We start from the raw sequence: 26,168 nt of genomic DNA, 5'->3' as shown, positions 1-26,168 counted from the left end.
GGAGCTAAAACAGCCTGTTTCAGACGGAGGCTGAACTGAGGGGCTGCATAAAGGGCCAATATAATATAAATAAGGAGTTTTTAACTGTAAATCATGCAAAGATATTCCAGTAGAGCCCCAGAATATAAATATAGACCTTTAACTCATTGTTCAAAAGGATAAAAACTGATGCAGCAGAATCAGAGATATCATCTTTTTAACACTTTTTTTTAATGTATAATTTGTACTAAATATGCACCATCCTCTCTGAAATGTCCTAAAAAATTAAACCTGCAGTACAGAACTTATACATATAAATGAACATCCGTCACATTCAAGCCCTTGCCAAATGACTTCACACAATGCTGATTAAACCTCTCACCACCAGACAAATCTCTTTTTATTTCACAATCTGGTGTTGGGTTCGACATTCCCACACTGGCCGGATGAATGCATACTGCTTTATGAGCAGAGCATGCACACTAGAGACTTCCGCCAGCCAAGCCGGCTAACTTCCGGTTAGCTTTCTGCTAACTTCAATGGGGATAAAATAATTTAAATGTATGGCTCTTCTAGACTTTCTAAATGTTATTGGACCGAATGGATCAAATTCTGATAGTGAAACTAGTCATTTGGGGGGGTTGTGTGATGCTCAAAACAATTTATCCACCGTTTTACAGCCGCAACAGTAGTGACACAGTAGGCTACGGCAGAGCCTGTGATGTAAACACATGTTGACAGTGTTTTTGTACTGACTCTCACTGCCAGAAGGGGGAGACAACAGTCCCGTACTCCAGCTTTAACTGTTAAATACTTGCAAATTAAACAGAACATTTCCAGGAATTTAGTAAAAAATTAAAGGACCTGTATAAAATAAAGTGTTACCACAAAATCATATTATGTAAAAATTTTAAAATATGAGCCACTGGAATTTATTGAAAAATTAACAGGAATTTTTTAACAGCGTATATCTGCTTTCCTGGGAAAAAAAGGAATATCTGAATATTCATGTATTCACAATATCTGTGCACCAGTGTGTTTGTATATGTGAACACTCAGAGACTCAACACACAGTGAGCTGTGATAAAGAGGAAATGTGTCGATACAGACTGATGTTCTTGTCTTCATTTTTCTGCTTAATTTGAAACAGACTGTTCCTCCTCTCAAATATTTCCCATGACTCCTCTGATAGCCAGCTGATCAATACCAATAACCTCAAGATTAGTTAGAAAATGAGTAGGCAGGTTTCTAATTACAAGAGCAGAAATAGAGCGGTGACTCTTTCTCATTTCTCTATCTAATCAGAGAACCAGACAAGAGTGTTTGCAAGAGGAAACTGATGTGTGTGTGAGAGAGAGAGAGAGAGAGAGAGTTCATGGCCCCGTTTTCATGCACGTGTGACGACAACAGCGGCACAAACTTAAGCTGAAACACTCACACGGTGATTTGCATGGTATTATGCCTGAAGAAGCCCAGTAATTAGCAGGAAGAGCAGTGCTAGAAATCATTAGACAGTTCAAAGTGCTATAAAAGTGTCTCATGTGCGAACTAAAACAGTAATAATAGAACTTGCAAGAACCTGATGCAGAGCAGGAGTGGTGGTGGCAGAGGGTGACACTCTCACAGCGGGGTCTAATAGGATGTGAAAGATTAGATTTCACTCCTGTAGCCTCCAGTATGTGTATGTGTGTGTGTGTGTGTGTGTCTTCTTGTAGGACATTATTTCCATTTGGTGATAGGTGAGGGTGACATGTGCGCCCTTACTTTTACAGCTTTGCTGATTTATTCACTAAAATCTCTCAAAACAAGTCATCTAAAATGATCTAAACCACTTTATTTGGAGGTAAAACTGACAGTGAATGCAATTAAAATGCTCAGAATAATTCCTCCTATGGGGAAAACGTTTGTTGTTGGGCCCCTATTGACTTTGGAGCTGAAATGATTAGATAACAGAAAATTATTGGTTGATTTATGTATTTATTGAATGGGACAGTGTGCAGTTTGAAACATTAAAGATGCACTGCACCAGAGTTAGCTTGAAGCTAATAATCTGTAGTCCCCCGACAAAAAACATACAACAGCATTGGTAACAATCTTGATAACTGATTCATCATTTAAGTCATTTTTTAACACAAAAATGCCAAGAATTCACTGGTAGCAGCTTCTAAAATGTGAATATTTGATAGCTCCCAGTTTTCCATGACAGTAAACTCAACAAATTTGGTTTTTGACTGCTGGTCAGACAAAACAAGGTGTTTTAATATTTTTCTGACATTTCATACATTGAACAATCCATTAATTATCAAAGAAATAGTTGGTTGCAGCCTTGCAGTAGTCCCATAATGGAATAATACTTATCTAACCTCAGTTGTCTGTGTGCAGTTTAATAAAACACAACTTAACAGCAAATGAGCTCAACATACCACAAGATGGACAACTGTGTTGAATTTGTACTTCAGTGGTGCAAATTTCTAACAAATTTGTGATTAATCAGATTATGTAGAGCCAAATGATATGGACTAAACCTGAGGCTTTGGGCACCCCTGAGCTGTTGACCACTTTGCCCAGTTGGTAATCCAGTCTCGCCTTGTTTCACAAGAAAAAAGTGTGCACACACAACTATTACAACATTATGTTAAATCATAGTTCTGGCTGATTGTGTTTCTTGCTTCTTTTTTAGCCAATCTGCTGCATTTGCCAAGATCTCAATTCAACAATTACCTCAGTTAATAAAATGTTATTATTACAGAAAAGAACGATGGTCAAAACGACAAGAAATAAGACCCAAGTTGTAAACTACAGTTATAGCTGAATCAATATTTACAACGTACAGATGACAGTTATAATATTCTTCTAAAAGGCAGATGAAGCAGTAAGGGACTTTTTAGTAAAGATGCAAATATGAAGATATGTATCATTAAAGGGGAACTTAAATTAATATCTGCCAATATATCATTATTGGACAATTTTTTAAAATATACAGTTTATATCCTTTTTAGCTGCAGCGGTCGCACTGTAAAGTGGATTTCTATGTGCTTTCTTTGCTGGTTCTGGACACTAACCAGTGTATTTTTATTGTATGTGTGATTCCAGGATGCGTCCAGTGCTCTCAGCAGTCTCGGTCATGTGTACACAGCTATCGGTGACTACCCCAACGCCCTGGCAAGCCATAAACAGTGTGTGCTGTTGGCACGCCAAACGCAGTGCCAGCTCTCTGAGGCTCGACAGCTGGGCAACATGGGCGCCGTGTACACAGCGCTTGGAGATTTCACCAATGCTGTTCAGTGCCACGAGCAGCACCTGGACATCGCAAAGGTACAGAACTACACCTCATGATCCATAACGTTCCTGATGGGACCAAACTTTCTCAGATTGACCACAATGCATGTTTGAGTTTATTCAAGTCTGGTGATATTCTGTATTTTCTTGATGGAAACACCAAACACCGCTGCACTGGATGACCTTTCATCACCATGAACCCACACACACTGTAGTTTATTTTGACTCAATCCCACACACACACCGTCCTAGTGCCAGGAATACTCACTAGAACACCAAATGTGGATTCATCCACCGCTGGAAATAGTCCCCAACATATTTACTATTTCTTGCCGTTTCAGGAATGTTTGCTAAAAACTACAGTGCCCAGATGTTTTAGTAATTTTCTGAGCCTTTTTAAAAAATGAAACTATATATTTGTGAGCTGTTTTTACAAGATTTATGTCAACAGGCTTGAGGCTGAGAGCCACAGACAGGGTCGGGAAGTCAGAGAGTATTTAGAGACGACTGACAGATTGTTGGTTTTGGTCTTTTCATGGGATTTGTGGACAGTGACTGTATCACAAGTCTTATCCTTTCACTTCATTTCACTTCACTGCACTTGAATTTATCATTTTATATAAAGACATGCATGCAATTCTTCATTTGAGGGTAACACATTATAAAAGAGTTAATAGGTTTGCATAACAGCTATCATATCATGGTAACAATCCTGAACAACCACAATATGCCTTACTTTGTACAATGTCTTTTTAAAACTAGAAATGCATGTTTTCTTGTCTTTATGTTGTTTGGATTTATTAATTTTTTGGCTGCCATGTGAAAAAATAATATTTTGGGGGTTTCAGTGTAGCAAGCAGATATCCGGATAACAGATAACAGATAACAGATAACAAATATCAGATATCAGATATCCGGGCCAAGACTCCCTCTTCCGTGCGCCGCTCCTTGTTTACAGTCCGATTAGCAACTTGAGACAGTCCAGATGACATTTCAGCTAATCTCTACAAACAGACATGCAAATTAATGCAGATCATTCTTTTAAAAAAGTTAATAAAAAACTAAATTGGCATCAGATGATAGCCGATTGCATTTTGGCCAAGATGTTCCACCTCTTTTGCTCTCCACACGGACTGTTTACCTGCATGCAACCAAAGCCTACTTAAACGTGATTGGTCAATACTACTCCAGAATGCTTCTGGTACCAAAATTTTGTCCAGTTGCCTACAGATTCTGCTTTCATATGCAGATATCTGTTTATAGCGATGACGTATTCACAGGGAAGATCTTGTAGAACATGTAGACCATTAAAACATAACCCAGGTAGAATCACTTATATACATAGGCCCTGAGGTGCAAAACACAACAACTAAACAGAAAACACAATAAAAATGTGTCAGAAATGTTGTTGTGTTTTGCACCTAAGGGCCACCGTACTTATTAAATAGAAAGCCATTAGCTTCATCCAGTAATTTAATTTAGAATAATTACGGAGATGGCTGTAATTTGTATTTCAAGAATATGATGAATTCAAACAGGAAGAGCTGCTCTTTTCCCTCACATGGATTTTGCAGCAGCAGTCTGGAGTTCTGCTAATGTTGCTGTGTGTATTTTAGCACATTTGCTTAATGCAGTCTTGTAGAAAATGTTATTACGTATTTCCCGAGGAACATCATGTGTTTTTAGGACACTGTCTGGTTGTTAAGCCTGTAAATATTTAAAGTATCACAGTACAGTTCTTCATCCAAATGTTACATGAACAAACAAAGACAATAATCTGCACACATTTCACTGTTTATATTTGTTTTTTGGATGAAGTGCAAAAATTGCAAGCCAGCAACGCTGCAGCCAACATCATCTCAGTGTTTGTAGCTTTTCTCTCTTAACACACAAATTGACCATCTGTTGACAACTAGATGAGTACCAGAATAAAAACTCCCTCAAGTAAAATCTTTTGACTACTGAAAGTTTATGAAGTTACTTTGTTTTGACAGTTTAGGCCCCTGCAGCTGGAAACGTTTCAGCTTGTAACATAAAACTATTTTTCTATTTGTTAAGAGTTGTGTGGACTCCATCCTGCTCTATTCTAAACAGAAATCCTGTTTTTCTTTTTGGTTTTTACTTAGTTGGTGGGAATACAGATCTTTTTTTTTCAAACTGTTATTTCATCGTCTGAGATTAATTTCAAGCTACATTTCTTCATAAATTACTCATAATATTTATATTACATTTTTATTTAACTTGCCATGTGTAGACGTTTATATACATATAACCATTCATATACACTTCACTTCCATGCATTTACATATTTATACAATCCAGTATTTTGTACATAATGTTTGTAAATGTGCAATTTTTGCCATATTTTGCACTTTATTTTGCAAGTTACAATAATTTTTTTCTATATCTGAATATTTTCTGCCTACTGTTACAAAGAAAAAACTATGAGAAGAATACCATTAATAAATCTAATCTCAGAGGACCTGGGACACTCAGCTAGTAACAGAAAATGTAAATTTTCTTGTGATGTTACTGGAAATTCTACTACATTTAGTAATGATGAAGTGATATGCCTTTTTTGCAGACTTTGGAGAACCGCCGTGAGGAGGCGCGGGCGTACAGCAACCTGGGCAGTGCCTACCACTCTCAGCGGGACTTTGACAAGGCCATATCCTACCATACACGGGTACTGGAGCTGGCACAAGAGCTGGCAGACAGACCGATCGAGATGAGAGCATATGCTGGTTTGGGGCACGCTGCCCGATGCATGCAGGTTGGTAGGAAACCATTTGAAGACATGGTTAACCGTAGAGCTAAATAACACAGGGATATTGTTATGTTCTGCATGCTTTGTGTGCTGCTAACAGTGTGAAAGCTAAATGTGAGTCATGATGTAATTATCTCTGTGATTATCAGGACCTGGAGAGGGCGTGGCAGTACCACCAACACCAGCTAGAAATTGCTCAGGAGCTGCAGGACAGAGCAGCGCAGGGCCGAGCCTCCTCCAACCTGGGTAGGTTTAACTCATGAATGGGTTAGTTGGATGGAAGTAATGTGAGTGTCTGTGTGTTTCCTCTTTGGTGACTAAATCCAGGCTTTTTTGTGGTGATGATTAAAGATTAAATGATAAACAAGCATAACATACTTTATACCATGGCCACTGAAATTTCTGCATTCTCTTTGGCTGGATTAACTCTTAGTAACTGGACATCTATGACACAGTTTTAAATTAATGCATTATTATTATTAAACTGTAAGTAAGGACAGCAACAGTGCGGCTTAGCTAAACAGTTTGGAGCAAAGGTTATGTGTACAACTACCAACAAAAACACCAAAAAGACACTAAGAGGTAATTTTCAAACACGGTTGGTATTTTTGTGAACCTGGAAGTCCAAATCAACAGTTTCATTCTGGTGTTTTTTAGCCCCTACGTCATCCATTATGATCACAGAACTTGAAATTGTCGGGGGTCCCTTATATAACTATAGTAAATAATATACAGTCAATCAATCAATCAATCAGACTTTATTTGTATAGCACTTGTCATACAAATACAACGTAACACAAAGTGCTTTACACAATAAAACAATAAACCCCCCCCCCCCTTTACCCACTACCCATGCATAAACAATAAATGACTATGTTATAAATAAAGGACTCAATAAAAACAGGAACTGAGGATCTGAACAGGAACAAGAAATATGCATAAGGTGGTGGGAGCAACTTTGGCTGTATTTGATTGGACTTACTAATATTTGATTTACTACACTAGTATTAGTTCTATTAAAATGCTATTTTTTCATTGCAATCACATTATTTGTTTCTGTATTCCTAGTACAGTAGCTTTTCTGTTCATGTTCATGGTTTTGGTGGTGGTGGTGGGTGGAGATGCAGGTGTGGTGTTGGCAGCCAGAGTAAACCCACCTGACGAGCCCCCGCTAGTCAGCGTCGGTTGGGGCTGAAGACTACAAGTTTGAAAATGAAAAAAATCTGCGCATGTGGAGTTAGAAAGAAGTGAGGTTACAAGACCTCTGTAGCTCCACATCTGTGCTGGAGGCTGGCAGCTCCAGGCTACATTAGCTGCTACTAGCATAACACACCTGAATCTCAGACCAAACTGTCAGCGGTTGAGTTGCATTGTGGGTAATGTAGTCGCCAGGTTTTCAGCTTTCAGAATGGAACGGAGCTATTGTTAATGTTATTAATAACACTGGTGCTTTTCCTGCTACAAGAAGTCAAAACGTCAGCTGTGAAAAAGATTTTTACACAGAGTGAGGCTATTGGTTAAACTGTCATCTTGAAGATCTGTGTGTGTGACAGAGAGAAGAAGTAGTTACACGTATGACAGACCAGTTTAAACTAGTGTTGCATTTAGTGGTTTGCCAAAAACCCCAAAATGCTGAAGAAAAATAAGGAGAAAACTAAGAAGAAGAAAACAAAGAACATTGCAGCAAAGTATAATCAAGTTGCACCGTCACCCTGGAGGATATACACTGTAGATGACAAGCAAGAGGAGGGTGGTCTATGTGTTGTAAAGCAAAAAAACACCGTAGCAAACAAAGTAGAAGGTTTGTGCATCTGCTGAATAAAAGAGGAAAGGATTTGAGAGTCTACAGCACGCTGGCTTTAAAGTAATGGTTCATATTCAGTTCAATCCATGATCTGAACCGACAGTATATTGTTTTGTTTGAAAGGTTCAATAAAAATACAGCAAGATGACTGAAATAACCACAAACACAGTCACTATAATAAACACACAGCAGCTTAATGAGTGACCACAAACTACCTATTGGTTTTCAGAGTTTATTAAAGGAAAAGGCTGGCAACAAATCTCATGTTCGGAGCCAAACCAACAATGAACTGAATTCTTACAAGTATTAGTATCTAAAGCCTGATATATCTTATTCCTCTGTGCTGTAGACCGCTGTTGTTGTCCAAAAACTATTAAAAACACATCAATGAGCCACACCGCTGCACTGGGTGAAATGTTCCTTCACCAAGAAGAGTTTGGACTCCAAAGACTAATAACAGCGATCACATTTTCAGTCTCCGGAGAGTAGTTCTGTGTAAGACAGACGCCAATGAGCATGCAGTTTCGCATTGTAAACAGTTTATATTTTTCCAAGTCTTTCGGCTTTTCAACTTGTATGAAGTTAGCAAATGAAGTGCTCTGTATCTGGTTGTGGAAAGGTCCAGACCACATGATTATATACGCAACAGAAATTCTACTTTTTCCCTTCATAACCCCAAAGTTACATCACTGCTTACGACCAAGACCGAGGTTATGTTTGTGTGAGCTGTTGCCCTCTTCTGAATACTCCAGCTCATACACGGTCATCACATCCCACCATCTCTTATTGCAAATCAGACATATATTCATACTCATCTTATCAATCAGACTCTGACTCAGACATTGTACATTTCTCAAAGGACTACTCTCTGAAGAATGAAAACATGATCGCTGTTATTAGTCTTTGGAGCCGTTTCTGAACAAACTAACTTGATCAAACTCTTCATAATGAAGGAACATGTCACAGTGGTGTGACTCTTTAATGTGTTTTTAATAGTTTTTGGGCAACAACAGGGGTCTACAGCACAGAGGAATAAGATATATCAGGCTTTGGATACACACACAATACTTGTTAGTAGATCAGTTCATTGTTGGTTTGGCTCTAAATATGAGATTTGTTGACAAAAGAAAAATATTGAAAAGTGCCAGCAATGTCCTTTAAAATCAATCCTGACAAAGAAAGCAAGATAATCACACACACTTCAGAAACCAAACCCACATCTTACATCAAACTTAAAGTAAACACTGAGAACGTGGAGAGTGATGCAATTCCAGTGAAAGGTGAACACTATCACAGTTTTCATTCAAAACTATTAACTAACGGGAAGCAGAGGTCTCTGTTCTGACCGATGAAAACCTCCAATTTGATTTGTTGTTCAGAGAGTGTAGAGTTCAGCAGCCTTTAGCATTATGTGAGCTGCTCCATTGTTAATCATTGACCTGCTCTGTCGCTGCTGTCGCCACCGTGACTGAGTCGACTGACTGGGCTCTTGACCTGAGTCTGACCAACTCCGTCTGCATTGATCTGCAGCGTTGAATACACAGACAATGGACTCTTCTTTGAGACTGTCCTCCCAAGAAAAACCCCACAATAGGTCATAATGTCAGACGCCCAAAAACAATATATAATTACGTTTGAGTAACAGATGCCATCTAGCGGCCGTAGTAATTATGACCTGGAGCAGTGGTGCAGTTCAGATGACGTATATATATATGTGGACAGATTTCCTCATTCATAGGAACAGTGGACTTTGCAGGAGACCGCTGTTCGTTTCCTGTTTCCAACTGCAAGTCGGGACAGTTTTTTAAAAACCACAGCTCAGATCGTCCCCTAATCTGAAGTGGATATGAGGCAGTCAATGAAGTTAACATTACTAAAAGGATTTCCCCCCTAATCAACTATTATATAACAAACATGATAAACATAAACATATAAAAGATAAGAGAAACCCTGTTATACCTGTCACAGAGTTGGTTGAACTGGCCGAGTTATACAGATATTACGGTAGAGGCAGTAGATGCATCTTAATTCCCTTAAATTGCATCCACGTTTCCCTCATTTGCATCCTTTCCTTGCATCTTAGTCCCTCCCACTGAGGATGCATGGAGAGACACAAGGAGAAGATGTGAGGAGAGAGGAAACGAGGAAGTATGTTTTTATAGATATGAGACATCTTTCCTCTGAAGCGTCATGTGCACTGTGCTGATACTAATAAAGGTGCATAGTTATCACTGACAGAGCAGCAGTTTTCTCTCTGCAGTCTGTTACCTGTTCAACAAACACCTGCACATGAATAAAAACCTGCGTTCTGTATTTATACTGTGTTCTGCTCAGAGGCACAGGAACCATTTCTACCAGCAGAGTGCGTTTATATTATTTATTAATCATATGCATCTGTATTTATTGATATTCTGATTGTGAATTCATTATTTAATAACCCAGGATGATTACGGTGTCTTTTGAACTCTGGGAAATTACTTGTTAGGCTAAATGTTTCATGGAAAATTTAAATTATGTAACTCATATCAAACCTGATGCTCAGGAAATGATCAACTGAATGGAAATGATGATAAATGATGTAAAATATAAATGTGTTTAAAAAGTGTTTCTTGCTGACAGACACACTCTTCCTGACTTTAATCTTATCCATAATGCAGATTATGAAAAGAAAAATCTTTCTGATAAATGAAGAAAGTTGTTTATGGTTCTTTTGTTGATCAGACCTACAATGGTGGATCAGAAAACAAATAAAATATAAAACTTGGGTGTGATACACTTGAGTTGATTCTGTAATCTGTTTCCACTCAGTGATGTTGTGATGTATCAGATCAGTCTGATCAGCTGCAGCGTCCAATCAATAACTGATACCCAATAAGCGGGCGTGTCGGGCGGTAAAAGACTTCCGTGAAGGCTGCTCTTGTGTTTCCTCAAGGCTCCTCAGAGCAGAAATAAGAGCTTCGGGAGAGCTTTCAAAATGATGGACAAGAACGACTTCCGATTCAAGTGAGGATCAAGGAGCAGTGTTTCCCCTATAATAGTACAGGCCAAAAAATAATTTTTTAAATGTCAAAAATAATGCCAAATATCCATTCATTGGCAAATCAACAGCGTTTGGGAGCCGCTGAGCAGCGCTGTCTCGAAACGTGAGTTAAGGTCTGTGTTGTTGCCTGGGAAACTGCGGGTAGTGTAACTCCATTTAAGGAATAGGGCAGAGCGTAAGCGAGTGAATGGTTAAGCGAGAGAGCAAGCAGCAGAAAAATAGACAAAAAGTTGACATCACTAAACATTATTTTCAAGTAGACTCTCTATGCACAAACATTGCCTTAAGTTTAAATATTTATTCTTTATTCAGATTGAGTCTCTGCATTATCAGAGATCAGCTGTGCTTCTCTGGCCTCAGTTCTGAAGTCCAACCCCTCCCATCTGAGAGAGCTGGAGCTGAGCTTCAACAAGCTGCAAGATTCAAGAGTGAAGTAGTGTGGTGGTAAATGTACAGTACTACAGTGCTAATCCCCCCCCCCCCCCCCCCACCCCCCCCAATCTATTGAGGAAAGATCAAATAAGGGAATTGAGAGGCACCTAAAGAAAGATAGAGACAGTGAACAGTGGAGACTGACAGAAAGCCACAGGACAGAAAGGAGGCCACTACTGTATTGATCCTAGATGTAGGCCTACAAATGAGTTTTATAAAGCCAAGGACAAAACTGTCCATTTTCATAAACTGCTGCTGAAAGGGAGAACAGTACTGCTGCTCTGGCTAGCAGCACTGAGGAGAAAGAGCCCTCCGATGGGCACTGACTCCAGGGTTTGTAGTGAAGGAAGATTACTCAGAGGGAAAGACCTTTGAGTCGGCAAAGCTAGTGGTTCGCCAAACCAACAAACTAAAGGCTGGAGTTGCCGAACATTCACATTTCATGCCCCCTTTAACCCTGTGGTTATTATTGTAGCCATAACTAACTTTTAGGAAGTAGTAACCCACACCACGTTCCTCTAACCTTAACAAAGTGATGATTTTAACCCAAACCATGACCTTTCCCTAAACCTGACCAAGTGGTTTTTGTGCCTAAACCTAACCAGATTTTAACCACATGCGCGTTGTCACATCATAAAACATAATCTTTTAACAGTGATGTGTAACTGTTTTGGTTTTGGCTCTGCAAGATTAGAAAACACTCCTATATGTCATTTAATTTGGAGGATTTGTTGGAACTAATGGATGCAGAAGTCTCCATCCCAACTGATGCTTTGTTGTTGTTGCAGCAGCAGCCTTTAGTATCACGTGAGCTGTTCCCTTGTTAACCATTGACCCGCTCTGTCGCTGCTGTCGCCACCATGACTCAATAGACTGACTGGGCCTCTTGTCCTGAGCCTGACCAACTCCGCCTGCATTGATCTACAGTATTAAGTACAATTAACTCCTATTTGAGATGTGTTCAAGTTAAAAATAGCAGTAGTTGCCTTGTAAAACATGTTGATGACACACCTTAGACTTCAACCTCAACCAAAAACTTGAGGATCAGAGCCGCGGATCATGTGATTGTCCTGCTCTCCCATCACCTTATCTGCCTTTTCGAGGGACTATCACATGACTGCAGTAGTGCCTCTCTGGCCAATCAACGCTCATGTTTTATTAAGCAGGTTTTGGTTTCTGCGGCCACAGTGATATACGAGAGATACGCCGAACCCGACACCAGAGCTGAGTGGACAACTCACCGCTTCTTTGTGTGTGTGTTTGTGTGTGTGTTTGTGTGTGTGTGTACTGCATTACAACAGGTAATATGAGCATTGCTGAACACATCCAGTATTCAGCATCCAATCAAATTTGAAAATAAACAAATGTACAGCTTTGGTTTTTTTGTGCAGCCTTCTCAGTATTTCAGTCACTAAAAAGTTCTTATTTTCAGCAGGAAGCAGCCAGAAGTTGCTCTGATATGTGATTAACAGGTTATTGCTGAAGTTGTTGACGTTCCTGATAGACGAGCTACAGTCTGCGGTTCAGATCAATGATTTATGGATGATTACTTTTCTCTCAATGCTGACTTGACAACCTTTCATTCTCCTCTCCTCTATCCTCTTGTTTCCTCCTCCTTTCTGCTGCGCTTCCTTTCACTTGTTCACTCTTCTCCTCTCCTCTTCTCTCTTCTCTTCTCTCCTCTACTCTCTACTTTCCTCTTTTATCCTCTTCTCCTCTTCTCTTGTTTCTTCTCCTCCTCTCTTTTCTCTTCTCCTTTCCTCCCTTATTTCTTCCTCTCCTGTCCTCTCCTCTCCTCTCCTCTTCACTTGTCTTTTCTTCTCTTCTCTTCTCTCCTCTACTTTCCTCTTTTTTCCTCTTCTCCTCCTCTTTTGTTTCCTCTCCTCTCTTTTCTCTTCTCCTTTCCTCCTTCATTTCTTCCTTTCTTTTCTTCTTTTCTCCTCTACTTTCCTCTTCTCTTCTCTCCTCTTCTCTTCTCTTCTTCCTCTCCTCTCCTCTCCTCTCCTCCTCTCCTCTTCTCTCCTCTCCTCTCCTCCTCTCCTCTCTTCTCCTCTCCTCTCCTTTCCTCTCCTCTTCTCTCCTCTTCTCTTCTTCCTCTTCTCTCCTCTTCTCTTTTTCCTCTCCTCTCCTCTCCTCTACTTTCCTCTCCTCTTCTCTCCTCTTCTCTTTTTCCTCTCCTCTCCTCTCCTCTCCTCTCCTCTCCTCTCCTCTCCTCTACTTTCCTCTCCTCTCCTCTTCTCTTCTCTTCTTCCTCCTCTTCCTCTCCTCTCCTCTCCTCTCCTCTCCTCTCCTCTCCTCTCCTCTCCTCTCCTCTCCTCTCCTCTCTTCTCCTCTCCCCTCCTCTCCTCTCCTCTCCTCTCCTCTCCTCTCCTCTCCTCTCCCCTCCTCTCATCTCCTCTCCTGTATAAAATCAGAAACAGACTACAACAAACTTCAAAAAGTATTTGCAAATTTTGCAAAGCAGCACTGTCTAAGTCCAAAAATATCTCAAACAGGGCGTTGGCTGTCGCCCAGTGGAACTTCTTACTGATCTGTGATGGTATCATTTAAAGCTTAGTACTTCTTCTTGTAATAAATTCCAGTAAGACTCAATGACACTAGGTATTTTCTATTAGCTTGAATTTAGCTACTTTTGACTTAGTGGGACTTATTTTTTCCATAATCTTTTTGAAATCAGGTTCCAATTCAGTTGTGGCTTCTCAAAGCAACTCCTTTTATATTCAGTAAGAGCAGATCAATGCTCAGATCTCATGTGATTCAGAGGAGAAAAATAAATGATTCAAAATGTAAGTTAACCAAAATACTGAGAACAGTTTCACTGTAGTCTGTTTAACACTGAAATATTCTCCGTTGGCATAGTTTTTCCAAAACTCTGAGATTCTTTCCTTCAGAGAGATTTTAGTCGGTCAATTCAATGACATGCTGAGATGCTTCTTCATCTCCCACTAATGGGACTTTCAAACTTTAAACTCATTCTCTGGAGAAATCATAGAAATAACGTCACTTTTTGACAAACTCTCCTTCACTGTACAAGTTTTAGGAAAATGCTTTGCTTCGTGCTAGCTGATATGATGCAAGTGTTATCATTTTCTTAATGCTTGGTAGATCTGCAGGAGATTGGCTCTCATACTGAAGCAATGATTGTATGATATTGGAAATTAAAGCAGCATTAATAGTTTTTTGTTAGATTTTATTTCACAACTAGGCGGCAGTGGAAAAAGCTTTAAATGCAGCATATATACATACTTACTGTGCATAAATATAACATATTATCACCTGATTATGGCAAACTGTGGCAAACTTTTTAGACATCCAGCAGATGCTAATGTTGCTCTGTACATAATCATTCATTTGGAGTTTTGTTTGTGGCCACCTGATGAAATGTAAATCCGATATTCACTCTCTTTTAGCTCTGTTTATGCTCCACTTTGTTCACTAGCTGGCTGCTTGTCTGTCTTCCGGTTGATGCTGGGCAGGAGTCTGTACCATGAAGTGGGATTAGTGGGTTAGCCAGCTGTCTCTGGGCTTACTTTTCTCTCCTTACTTTTAACTTTTTTTATGTGCATCATATATTCAGAATAGTTTGTTCATCATCTGAAAAAAAGCAAAAAAAGAATCTAAAGACATATATAATAATTCCCACACTTGTTTTAAACCTCAACCTTACTTTTAATATTTAATATGACGTTTTGCTGTTGCGTATAACAGGTTTATCTGTGCTTTTTTTGCTGAAAACAGCAGCCTGTTGTTGCTGACACTGATGAAAGTGACAGTGAGCTCAAACAGCAAAGTAGCAGAACATAAAACCAAAACAATGAGCTGAAAGATGAGCTGAAGGCAACTGCAGAACTAAGTGATAATTCTTAGTGGGTTACATATAGTCATTGGATCCAATGTTGAGCTTTAAATTTAAAAAATTGACTAGAAGTAGGGCTGCAGCTAACGATTAATCTGCCAGTTATTTTCTCGATTAATCATTTTGTACATAAAATGTCAGAAAAGTCAGATGAAAATTGTCCATTATAATGTCTTGTTTTGTCCAACCAACAGTCCAAAACCCAAAATATTCAGTTTACTGTCATGAAAATCCTCAAATCATCAACCAGCAAATGTTCAATATTTTTATTATTATTATGTTTTCAGGTTGTCCATTTGTCTGTCCCATTCTTGTTAACACAATATCTCGGGAACGCCGTGAGGGAATTTCTTCAAATTTGGCACAAACGTCCACATGGACTCAAGGATGAACTGATTAGATTTTGGTGGATAAAGGTCAAAGGTCAAGGTCACTGTGACTTCACATGTTTGTGACATGTTCAGAATCAGCTTGTGGACACATACAAGGAAAATACACTTTATACCCTTTATTAATTTCTTTCCAAGTCTTCACTACAAATATTGTGAGTCTGGACAGACATGGATGGAAACTGCAGCTTGGCTGGTTGACGGAGACATACAACAGCGAGGCGGTATTTCTCATTGCTTTAAAAAATGACTAAAACTATTATTTGATCATAAAAATGGTTGCCAATTAACTTTATGTCCAACTAATCTATTAATCGTTGCATCTCTAACTAGAAGAGACACACATATGGAGATGCATGTGTTCTTGACCGCACCCAGTTCAGTTCATTGATGACAGAGCCTTTTCCGTGCCTTTGTGAAGAAAGAAGACTGGAGATCACAACTCTTCTCCTCTAATCTCTCCGTGCTGTCTCAGCCGAATACCCCGTCATCAGATCTCAGCTAATTTTCCACACTGCTAATCCTCACAGCTCTGCTCTTTCTTCACGCTGTGTCCCCTCCACGATGGGGAATCCCAAAGTCCTGCAGAGTATATCTCCACATAGCTGGCACCCTCACACCTTGGAGAAGTGTCGTTTTGCCTTGAGGGAGATTCAAGGCATGTGTGTTTTTGTGTGTCCGTGTGCTCTAAACTCACCGCCTGTGTTAGCTGTGTTTAGGAGGACGAGTGTAACTGTAACCAGCTATGACAGCCAACTCTGCAGGCTGCTCTGTAATCCTCTTAAGGAAAGGGAGACCCCGCAGAACGAGGTCTTCCTTTTTCCTTATCAGCAACCTCCTACTCTTCCTCAAATTGTTAGAAACAGGGCTTATGTGAATCTAAAAACATAGTGTCGGGTGCATTTTGTTTAGGATTTCTCCAAACGTACAGCTCCAGGTCTTATGATTCTACATCTTTGCTATCAACAACCACTGTCTGACTCCAGAGGCAAGATGTATAAGACATATATGCATAAAAAAACCATGCATATGTCATGACTCACACATAAATTGGTATCTATAAAACCAGAACATGGTGTGAGAATGTGTGCACACCATTTTCTAGAGTGCATTTACTCAAGTACTGCACTTAAATACTATTTTGAGGTACTTTTACTTTATTCTATTTCCATTTGATGCTATTCTATACTTCCACTCCACTACATTTATTTGACAGCTTTAGTTACTTGTTACTTGTTACTTTGATACCTTTTTTGGCTTTTGACGTCTTACAAAAAGCAGTGTGTAGTCGGGGTCACATTTCAGATGTCTTTAAGCTCCACCAAATAGCGATTTTTCCCTCTAAACTTCTCACATGGTTTCATTTCAGTAAATGTAAAAAAAAAGGACACATTTGGTGCTCTAGTGAGTATTTCTGGCAGCAGGACGGTGTGTGTGTGTGTGTGTGTGGGATTGAGTCAAAACTACTGTGTGTTCATGGTGATGCAGGAACACGTCAGCCAGTGTTTTTAATAGTTTTTGACATCAGTAGAGGTTTTGGACACATAGAGAGCGCAGGTTAGTAGATCAATTCATCCTTGGGTTGAGTCTTTTAAAGGGATTTGTTGACAATAAGGAAAGTATAGAATATCACCAGCCTCATCCCTCATAGTACAACATAGATGGATATGTGCCAGTATGGTTTTGGAAGACGGACTCGCTCTCTCTCTCTGTGTCTGACATGAAAGCCACATGTAACCTCTTCCATCTGGTGTCTCGACACCCCCTGTATCCCTGTTTCCTCTCTCGTAACCCCTCTTTCATCTGTCCTCCTGTCTGTCTTTACTGTAAAAATAACATGTATTTTATATATATATGTGGACTCTAATCTGAAGATTTTTGCAGTGCCGGCAGCTTTAAATGTTTAGCATGGATTAGAGTTCCTATTTGTGTTGGCTGGTTTTAAGGTTTCCTATGTGGCAGATTGTGATCAGGCTGTCATTAAGTATATCACACTGCAAGCTGAGTGCCATAAATAACAAGATGAAATTAATAGTTAGACTGATAGTAGACTAACCTTATTTGTTTAATAGCTGACTGTTCACTAAACCTCCATCAAGTAAGAGTAAGGGCTGCAGTAAGAGAGATACACAGTGTCTAAAGAGTTTTCTCTTTTTTAGTCTCTTTTCTATTTTGGGGTTAAAGGTCACATCACCAAAAGCTCCATTCAGGACGGATACATCCACTGTGTGCGAGCCAGGATGCTATTAGCAGCTCTGTCCTGCTTTTATTGGATTTAGGGAGGTTTACACTCCAGTCCAGCTAAACTTTTTACTTGAGACGGTGTCTTCATCCCCAAAGCCTTTTCTCTTAACATAGCATTTAAAAACAATAAAGCCAAAATCTAACCTCTGTATTGCTTAGTATATATTTTCCCATCTTCCAAACAGGGTTATGTTAGAACAAATAACATAAAAGTACATTTTTATTTCTAATACTATGCCATAATAGGCCTAAATGGATCTAGAGAACAATACTGCTCCTTTATTTACATGTCATCTACAAAGATCTTTAGCTGGATATGCTGACTTTTGCCTGGGTGATGTAGCTTCATCCATCTTCTAGCATGATATCATATAGTCTATATAGCCATCAAGGGCATATTAGGCCTTTTTACATGGTTCTTATTTTAAAAAGAGCCTGAGTTTTCAACCAACTCATGGAGTTAACACTTATTAGCTAGTTAGCTACATTGCAGCCGTCATTTCAGCCCACAAAATTCACATCATGATCATCACCTACAAATTATTAAGGAAGCCTGCTTTTATTCACTTATGTGTGAAATTATTACTCTGAATTTGAATGGTAAATCTCATATTATAATCATTGTGAACTATATTGTGTTAGCATGGAAAGCTTGACATGTACACAGAAATGTCATTTGGCTTAATGTCCTAAAAAATGCACAGTAACAGTAGTATTAGAATATATAAGAATATATAAAAGAAAGGAAAATAGAGGGATTTTTTTGTCACTAGCCACCAATGTACAGTATTACCTCCAGGACATTTCTAGCACATGTGAACGATCATAATAAAGTAAAAAGAAATCAGACTGCAAAGGTGCATAACTGCAACACTAATTTGAAAAATAGTTTAGTAATCCAGGTCTGTTAATCTAATTATATTTGATGTGATTTGCACCTTAATTCGACTGAGATAACCCAGTTAAGGTGTTTTTATGAGAGCTGCACTAATCACACAGTATTGCCTCAATCTGGTTATAATCAAGTTATTAGCGTGCATGTAAACACAATAACAGTAAGAGAGCAGATGAAGGTTAATCCCGTCTCCAAACAGAAAATGTGTGTGTTTCTTAGAGTCTTGTGTGTAAACGTATATATATTTCCCAGTATTCATCAGCGCACTACAAACTCTCCTGTGCTCAACTTTCCTAACTTTCCTGCAGCTACTGTCTTCCTCTCTTGTGTCCCAACTTTTTTTCCTTTAACTTGTCTTCTCTCTTCCAACTTTGGCTCTGTAAACTAGGTTGTTGATGAGCTTGGAAGACACATCGTCACTCAGAAAGTTGGGAAGGCCACTGGGAACCAAGTTATCCGGCTCCTTTTCCCTGGACAGACAGACAGAGGAAGTCTGTGTGACTCTCCTCTGGATCTCTGCATATGTAGTTCTGAAAGCTTGAAGATCCATAGCAGCAGATATTATTAGATTTGTTTGATTTTCCACCGTATCTGTTTAATTATTTACTGCTCTGCACTCAAGTTTTTCATGGCTCTGAAAAGTATGTGTACATATGCAAGTTACCTTCCTTTGTATGTTGGGTTTTTATATCTCTGTGCATCATTTGGGGAATTTACAGTGTTCATAACTCTCCCTCCATGTGCAGTAACAGCTGTCTGATGTACACTACAAATCAAATCAATGTTGGATAAAGCAATCACCAGAGATGTAGACTAGAGATTCGGTGCAGTCACAGAAATAGGTACTTGAGATTTCATTTAACTTGGCTGCTAACAGACTAGCTCCCGATTTTACTTGACTTGAGATTTGAATGCATTCACATCTTAAGTTTTAACCTAGTAAAACAGCATTAAAACATTTAACAAGAGTGAAATGGCATAGCTAAATAAATACCTCACATATTTTCTATTAGGCCTGTGCTTTGAAAGAGGTCAGTCTTAGCTATGTTAAAATAATTTTAACACAGATTTGAAAGAAAAATGTTCAAATGCTGTGTCATTTTAATGGTCAGCATTCAAACGTGAAATATTTGCATCTTGACTTGCAAGAAAAAAGACTTATGATTAGACTTGGACTTGTCTCAAATTACTGAAGACTTCACTTTGTCTTACCCCAAAATTAAAACAGCTCTGTCGATAGACTCAGGACTTGACTTGGACTTGTCTCAAAAGACTTAAGATGTGATCAGAGATGTCTCAAATGATTGAGACTTGATTTGACTCCTCTGAAATCACTTGAAACTTGACTTGGACTTCAATGACTTGAGACCTGATTTAGACTTTTCTTGAAAGTGCTCTACTGATGGACTTAAGACTTGATTTGAACTTGTCTCAAACAACATGAAACTTGATTTTGACTTGTCTCAAATAACTTCAGACTTGATTGGAGTTATTTCGAAAGACTTTGAAACTGCTCTACTAGTCTACACATGTCTAGGCTTGACTTGGACTTACCCAAAAAGACTAAAACTGCTCTGCTGATGACCTTAAAGCTTGGTGGACTTGTCTCAAATGACTTAAGATTGATTGTGCTTTGCTAAAATGACTCAAGACTTTGCGTGGACTTCTTTCAAACATTGAAAAATGTCTCTGCACCTCAATCAGCTCAAATGTTGCTTGCCAACATCTTAATTTCTTCTTTGTTACTTTTACCAAACGAGGTGTCTCTTCTCTCTTCTTACACCTATTTCAGGCATCATACACCAGATGAAGGGGGAGTATGACAGAGCACTGAAGCTCCACAAAGCCCACCTGTCCTTCGCCCAGGAGCTGGGTGATTACGCTGCCCAGGGGAGGGCGTATGGTAACATGGGAAATGCCTACCACGCACTCGGCATCTATGACCAAGCTGTCCGGTACCACCGACAAGAACTACAGATCTCATTGGAGGTGAATCCCAGTGCTCTTCACAAGCAACATTTCAACACTCGTGTGGGAAGAACAGAATTGTGAAATACGGTATCTTTGTGTTTCAGGTGAACGATCGTCCATCCCAGGCCTCCACACATGGTAACCTAGCTGTGGCTTACCAGGCGCTGGGCGCTCATGACCGAGCTCTCCAGCACTACCTTCACCACCTGACCATCGCACGAGAGCTCCAAGACACTCAAAGCGAAGCGAGAGCCCTAGGCAAGCTAGAAAAGAGAGAAATGGGAAAGAGATGCAGGAGTTTTGATTGATTGAAAAATGTAATGTCTTCTTCCATTTCTTTATTTCCTTTTCCAGCAAACTTGGGCAACTTCCACAGCTGGAGAGGTGAATATGCTCAGGCCTTGCCGTACTACCAGCAGTACCTGGCTCTGGCACCAGGCTTACAGGACATGGAGGGAGAAGGAAAGGTTTGCCACAACCTCGGCTATGCTCACTACTGCCTTGGACAGTACCGAGATGCTGTCAGGTTAGAGACAAAATTAATCTCAACACACATACATGTTTGTTTTTCTTGTTAAAAGCACTTAAACCTCAGTAACCTGTTGGTGAGTCAGTCATTATAAACTCATGCTGTGCAGCCCAACATTGTTCAAACCCAAAGAACTTTATTTTGGGGCATTTAGAGTGTAAACTTCCAAAAGAACCAAACTGCATCACTACAAGCCACATGAGAACATTCACTCCAGTCATTGGTCAGATGTGTCTGGGGTGGGAGCAAGAACATAAACACAGGAAGGCGTCTAAGGTCCCGAAGAAGGTTCTCAGGTCAAATGCAGCGTTCCTCATTGCGCTAGTCCAGTCTGGACACCTGGCTACAGAAACCGTTGAGCTCAAACTTGCAGAGTACGCCTTGTAGTTGGGACAGATTGAGGTCAAATCATGTTCCCACCACAAACGAACCGCTCCAGAGTAAATCTGGGACTGGTCCTAGACCACCTCTTCAAAGGGTCTTGGTACAGTTGTTTTGGTCCACATACAAGTGTGATTGCTGTTTAGATTTGCCCAAACGAATCGTACCAAGGGGAAAAATCAAGCAGAGTTTATTTATATATGATTTAATAGTGCAAGTCTAAAAATGCCCTTAAATTCAAGTGGAGATCACAAAGTTTCCAAAAATACTAAATATGTCAGGCTGACTTTGGGGTCAACGTGTATAAAATGATCAAGAATATTTCCATTTGATGGAACGGTGCAGCCATAAAAAAACATGGAGTCTTGGGTTTTTACTGTTTCCCTCAGTCTCAACTTCATATTATTTCAATGAAGAGCTGGAACAAGCTCATACAGAACTTACACTTTATATGATTCTGTCAACCTTGAAGCTGCTTAAAATGTTAAAACTGTATGCCAAGGGGTTAAAGGCATAATGTGTAAAGTATTTACTGTACTGCATATACACAAATGTGTTCTTATGTGCTGTATGCTTTGATAGTGGAAGACACTATACTTTCTTACTTGTTGAGCTTTTATGTCACATTGGTATAAAGTGTAAATGTATGCTTTCTTTGTATTTCTTTTAATTTCCTAGGTATTATGAGCAGGACCTGGCCTTGGCTAAGGACCTCCAAGACAAATTAGCCCAGGCAAAAGCCTACTGTAACCTCGGTCTGGCTTACAAAGCACTTGGGGAGTACAACAAAGCAGAGGAGTGCCAGAGATACCTGCTCTCTCTAACACAAGCCTTGGATAACACACAGGTCAACCACTAATGTTGCATTCACTCTATAAATGGTAAAAATATATTTTTTACACAGGAAGTGGTTGTTAATCATCGTCTGTGTGGTTATATTTGTCAGCAGGCAGTTTTCAGGGCCTTTGGGAACCTCGGGGATGTTTGTGTGTGTCGGGGCGATCTTCCAGGAGCTGTAAGGTTTTACCAGCAGCAGTTAGCCTTGGCTCAGAAAGTCAACGATCAGAAGATGGAGGCGGACGCATACTCAGCACTTGGATCAGTTCACAGGTAATAACATCAAGAAAGACGTTCAACTGTGTGACTTTGATTCCAGTGATGGAAAGACATTAAGTACATTTACTCAAGTACTGTATTTAAGTAAAAATTTGAGGTACTTGTACTGGAGTATTTCCATTTGATGGTACTTTATACTTCTACTCTACTACTTTTATTTGACATTTTCAGTTACTAGTTACTTTTCAGATGAATATTTGACACAATAGATAATGAAACAAGCTTTTAAAATACAACACATTGTTAAAGATGAAACCAGTGGTTTCCAACCTTTTTTGGCTTTTGACGTCTTACAAAAAGCAGTGTGTAGTCGGGGTCACATTTCAGATGTCTATGAGTTGTTAACAGCTCCACCAAATAGTGATTTTTCTCACTCTTTATTCCCACTTTAGGCTGCTCCGCCAGCTGGATACAGCATTGTCCTTCCATAGCCAGGAACTGACCGTCCGCAAGGATCTAGGTGATCAGCAGGGGGAATGCCGTGCCCTTGGCCACCTGGCAGCAGTGCATATGGCCCTGGGAGACTATGCCACAACCTTCCAGTGCTATGAGACCCAGCTCGGCCTGGCGCAGGGGCTCAGGGACGCCCGTCTGGAGGCCCAGGTTCACGGGAACATGGGCATCACCAAAATGAACATGGGGGTGTTTGAGGAAGCTATTGGTTATTTTGAGCAGCAGCTGGCCATGCTGCAGCAGCTGAGTGGAACTGAGAGCATGCTGGACAGAGGAAGGGCGTATGGGAACCTGGCAGACTGCTATGATGCTCTGGGAGACTATGAGGAGGCTATTCAGTACTATGAGAAGTACCTGACGGTGGCTCAGAGTCTCAACCACGTCCAGGATCAGGAGAAAGCCTACAGAGGACTCGGCAATGCACACAGGTGGGCAAAACAAAGTTTAAATGGATAGTTTGACATTTTGGGAATTGCTTTCTTGCAGAGAAGATCAACACCACTCACACGTCTGTACAGTAATTAGGAAGCTACAGCCAGGAGACGGTTAGCTTTGCTTAGCATAAAAAATAGTGGGGAAACAACACCTCTAAAGCACACTGAGTAACACTTAACATCTTGTTTCTGTTCAAAAACCAAAGTGTAAAAACAACAACAGTGGTTGCCTTGCAACCTCACAGTGACGACAGGACTCCAGGAAGTAACTGCACCCAGCCAAGAAATAGTCCTGCACATAACTTCCCAAAAAAACACAACTTGTTGTTTTTACAGTCAAGTTTTTGTACAAATTAAATAAACAAGATATAATGTGTTAACTAGTGAGCTTTATAAGTGTTGATAGGTGGATTTTAAATTTTCGACAGAGCCAAGCTAGCAGATTCCCCTTGTTTGCAGTCTTCGTGCTAAGCTAAGCTAACTGTCTCCCAACTGTAGCTTTATATTCACAGTAGACAAAAGTGGTGTTGATCTTCTCGTCTAACTCTCAGCAAGAAAGCAAATAAATGTATCTCCCAGAATGTCAAATTATTGCTTTAGCACTTGGAAAGAATAATTCAGTTTCCTTTGTATTTTCAATTCTCCTTTGCAATTCTTTTGTGTCTGCACCCGTTCTGTGTGGTGGTGCAGTAACAAGCTGTAGGGGATGATCTGCATCAGCTTTATTTGAAACTTGTCGGACATATGAAATCGATTATATACCCCGCTGCAGTCTGGAATACAGCAAACATGGGGAAAGACATAAGTTAGATTTCTATTAAAATTGCTTAAATGTGAGCAAAACTGTAATGTGGATTTTTTTTTTGTTTTGTTTAGTCTATCAAGAATCTCTTTTTTCTGTAACTTTATACCTTGCAGCCACTCGGGTTCAGTGCTCTAGACTTTTGTTTACATTTGTGTTAATATTTATGTCATGTATATATTTATGTTATGTGCTTTTCCATTAGTTTGAATGTCACCTTTAGGGATTCCAGTGCAGCATTCATGCAAGAATCTCAAATGAGCTTTTCTTGCCTAAAGCATACACTTTACACATTTTAAATTAGAGACATAATGATAATCAAAATAATTATAATTCAATAACACTAATAATAGTAACAAGCAGCAGCAACAATGGGATCAGGGGCAGTTCCCTTCTATTTTTTGAGCCTTTTTTTTCATATGAAACTATACAAGTAATGTTCACTGACAGAAACAATGAAGCTTAATGATGGGTTTCCTTTATCCATCTGTTGTAGTCTGTTTGTGCTCTCTGGAGTGTAAATTAGATGGTAATGAGGAGAGGAGAGTCACTGATTTATCCCAGTGAACGCAGCCTTTGTAGATGTTTCTTCTTTTACACTTTCTCTCTGAGGATACTGATACTGTTTTTTTTTTCTTTTTTTGGCATCACAAAATCAAAATATCCCTTTTTCTCATGAACCAATTTGTCGTCTTGTTTGCTTTCTTAAATTGCCCATATGGGTCCCTCTTAAAAAAACAAGGGCTTTGATATTGGAAGAACCAGTGTTATTTAAAAAAAAAAATCTACAGGTGGCATGGAGAGAGAAACCAAGCCGTGTGTTTTCCGTCCCCTCTCTGCAGGTCTATGGGTAGTCTCCAGCAGTCACTGGTGTGTTTCGAGAAGCGGCTGGTGGTAGCCCATGAGCTTGGTGGGGAAGGAGGGGGTAAAGCTCAAGCTTACGGGGAGCTGGGCACCTTACACAGCCAGTTGGGCAACTACGAGCAGGCCCTCTCTTGCCTGGAGCACCAGCTTAACATTGCACGCACAGCAGGGGTAAGGATTTATATGCAAAAAAAAGGTTGTTTCAGCTGATGATTTCTCCTCTTTCCCTGCTGAATATGACAAATTAATCTCCCTTTATGAGAAAAAAGTACATTATGCACAGAAAAAATGTAGTAAATCCTGCTTTAACTGGCAGGATAAATCCCTGGAAGCAGAAGCAAGCGATACACTCGGAGGTGTTTATCAGCTGATGGCAGACAATGAGACAGCGCTACAGGTTTGTACAGAATCACAAAGCAGTATGACTCAGTATTTCACATTCATCCATCAATTAAGTAATCAAGTTCTCCCGCTATAGTGGCACCAAAGGGCTTTGGATATAGCAGAGCAGACGGGATGTGTGAGGAGTCAGGGCCGAGCTTACGGGAACCTGGGACTGACCTACGAAGCTTTAGGGAACTTCGAGAGGGCCGTGGTGTTCCAGGAGCAGCACCTGAGCGTGGCAGCGCAGACCAATGACCTGATAGCTAAAACTCTGGCCTACGGGAGCCTGGGGAGGATTCACCATGCACTGCAAAACTATGCACAGGCTGTGATGTATCTACAAGAAGGTAAGAAGCTAACTGTTAGAAAGTGTACAATGGAAAAAACTCAAGGGATCTGAAACTGCACCAGTTCATACTGGGATTATCTCAAATTTAGGACATCTGAAAATGACAAAAAAATGCTATAATATAATCACATTAAAATCTGTACATAAGCTGAAAACACAATAATTTAGTTTGTCATCTTATTATGTTGAGATCATTGAAT

The 26,168-nt window shown here is 39.8% G+C and overlaps 1 protein-coding gene across 2 annotated transcripts in view; it reads left to right on the top strand.

The window, feature by feature from the left end:
• The window catches only part of ttc28 (tetratricopeptide repeat domain 28), a 163,934-nt gene that overhangs the window by 109,774 nt on the left and 27,992 nt on the right, over window positions 1-26,168 (top strand). For both annotated transcript variants that reach the window (XM_067573860.1, XM_067573862.1), the window contains 12 exons: window positions 3,073-3,294; window positions 5,843-6,031; window positions 6,175-6,271; window positions 20,478-20,674; window positions 20,761-20,914; window positions 21,011-21,182; window positions 22,245-22,413; window positions 22,516-22,676; window positions 23,075-23,563; window positions 25,214-25,406; window positions 25,552-25,632; window positions 25,714-25,966. In XM_067573860.1, coding sequence (XP_067429961.1) covers window positions 3,073-3,294; window positions 5,843-6,031; window positions 6,175-6,271; window positions 20,478-20,674; window positions 20,761-20,914; window positions 21,011-21,182; window positions 22,245-22,413; window positions 22,516-22,676; window positions 23,075-23,563; window positions 25,214-25,406; window positions 25,552-25,632; window positions 25,714-25,966 — 2,377 coding nt within the window. The remainder of the gene's footprint in view (window positions 1-3,072; window positions 3,295-5,842; window positions 6,032-6,174; window positions 6,272-20,477; window positions 20,675-20,760; window positions 20,915-21,010; window positions 21,183-22,244; window positions 22,414-22,515; window positions 22,677-23,074; window positions 23,564-25,213; window positions 25,407-25,551; window positions 25,633-25,713; window positions 25,967-26,168) is intronic.

This window comes from Thunnus thynnus, chromosome 19 (assembly GCF_963924715.1).
Source record: "Thunnus thynnus chromosome 19, fThuThy2.1, whole genome shotgun sequence".
NCBI lineage: Eukaryota > Metazoa > Chordata > Actinopteri > Scombriformes > Scombridae > Thunnus > Thunnus thynnus.
The sequence above is the reverse complement of the archived record's forward strand: the minus strand, read 5'-3'. Positions and strand labels throughout refer to the sequence as shown.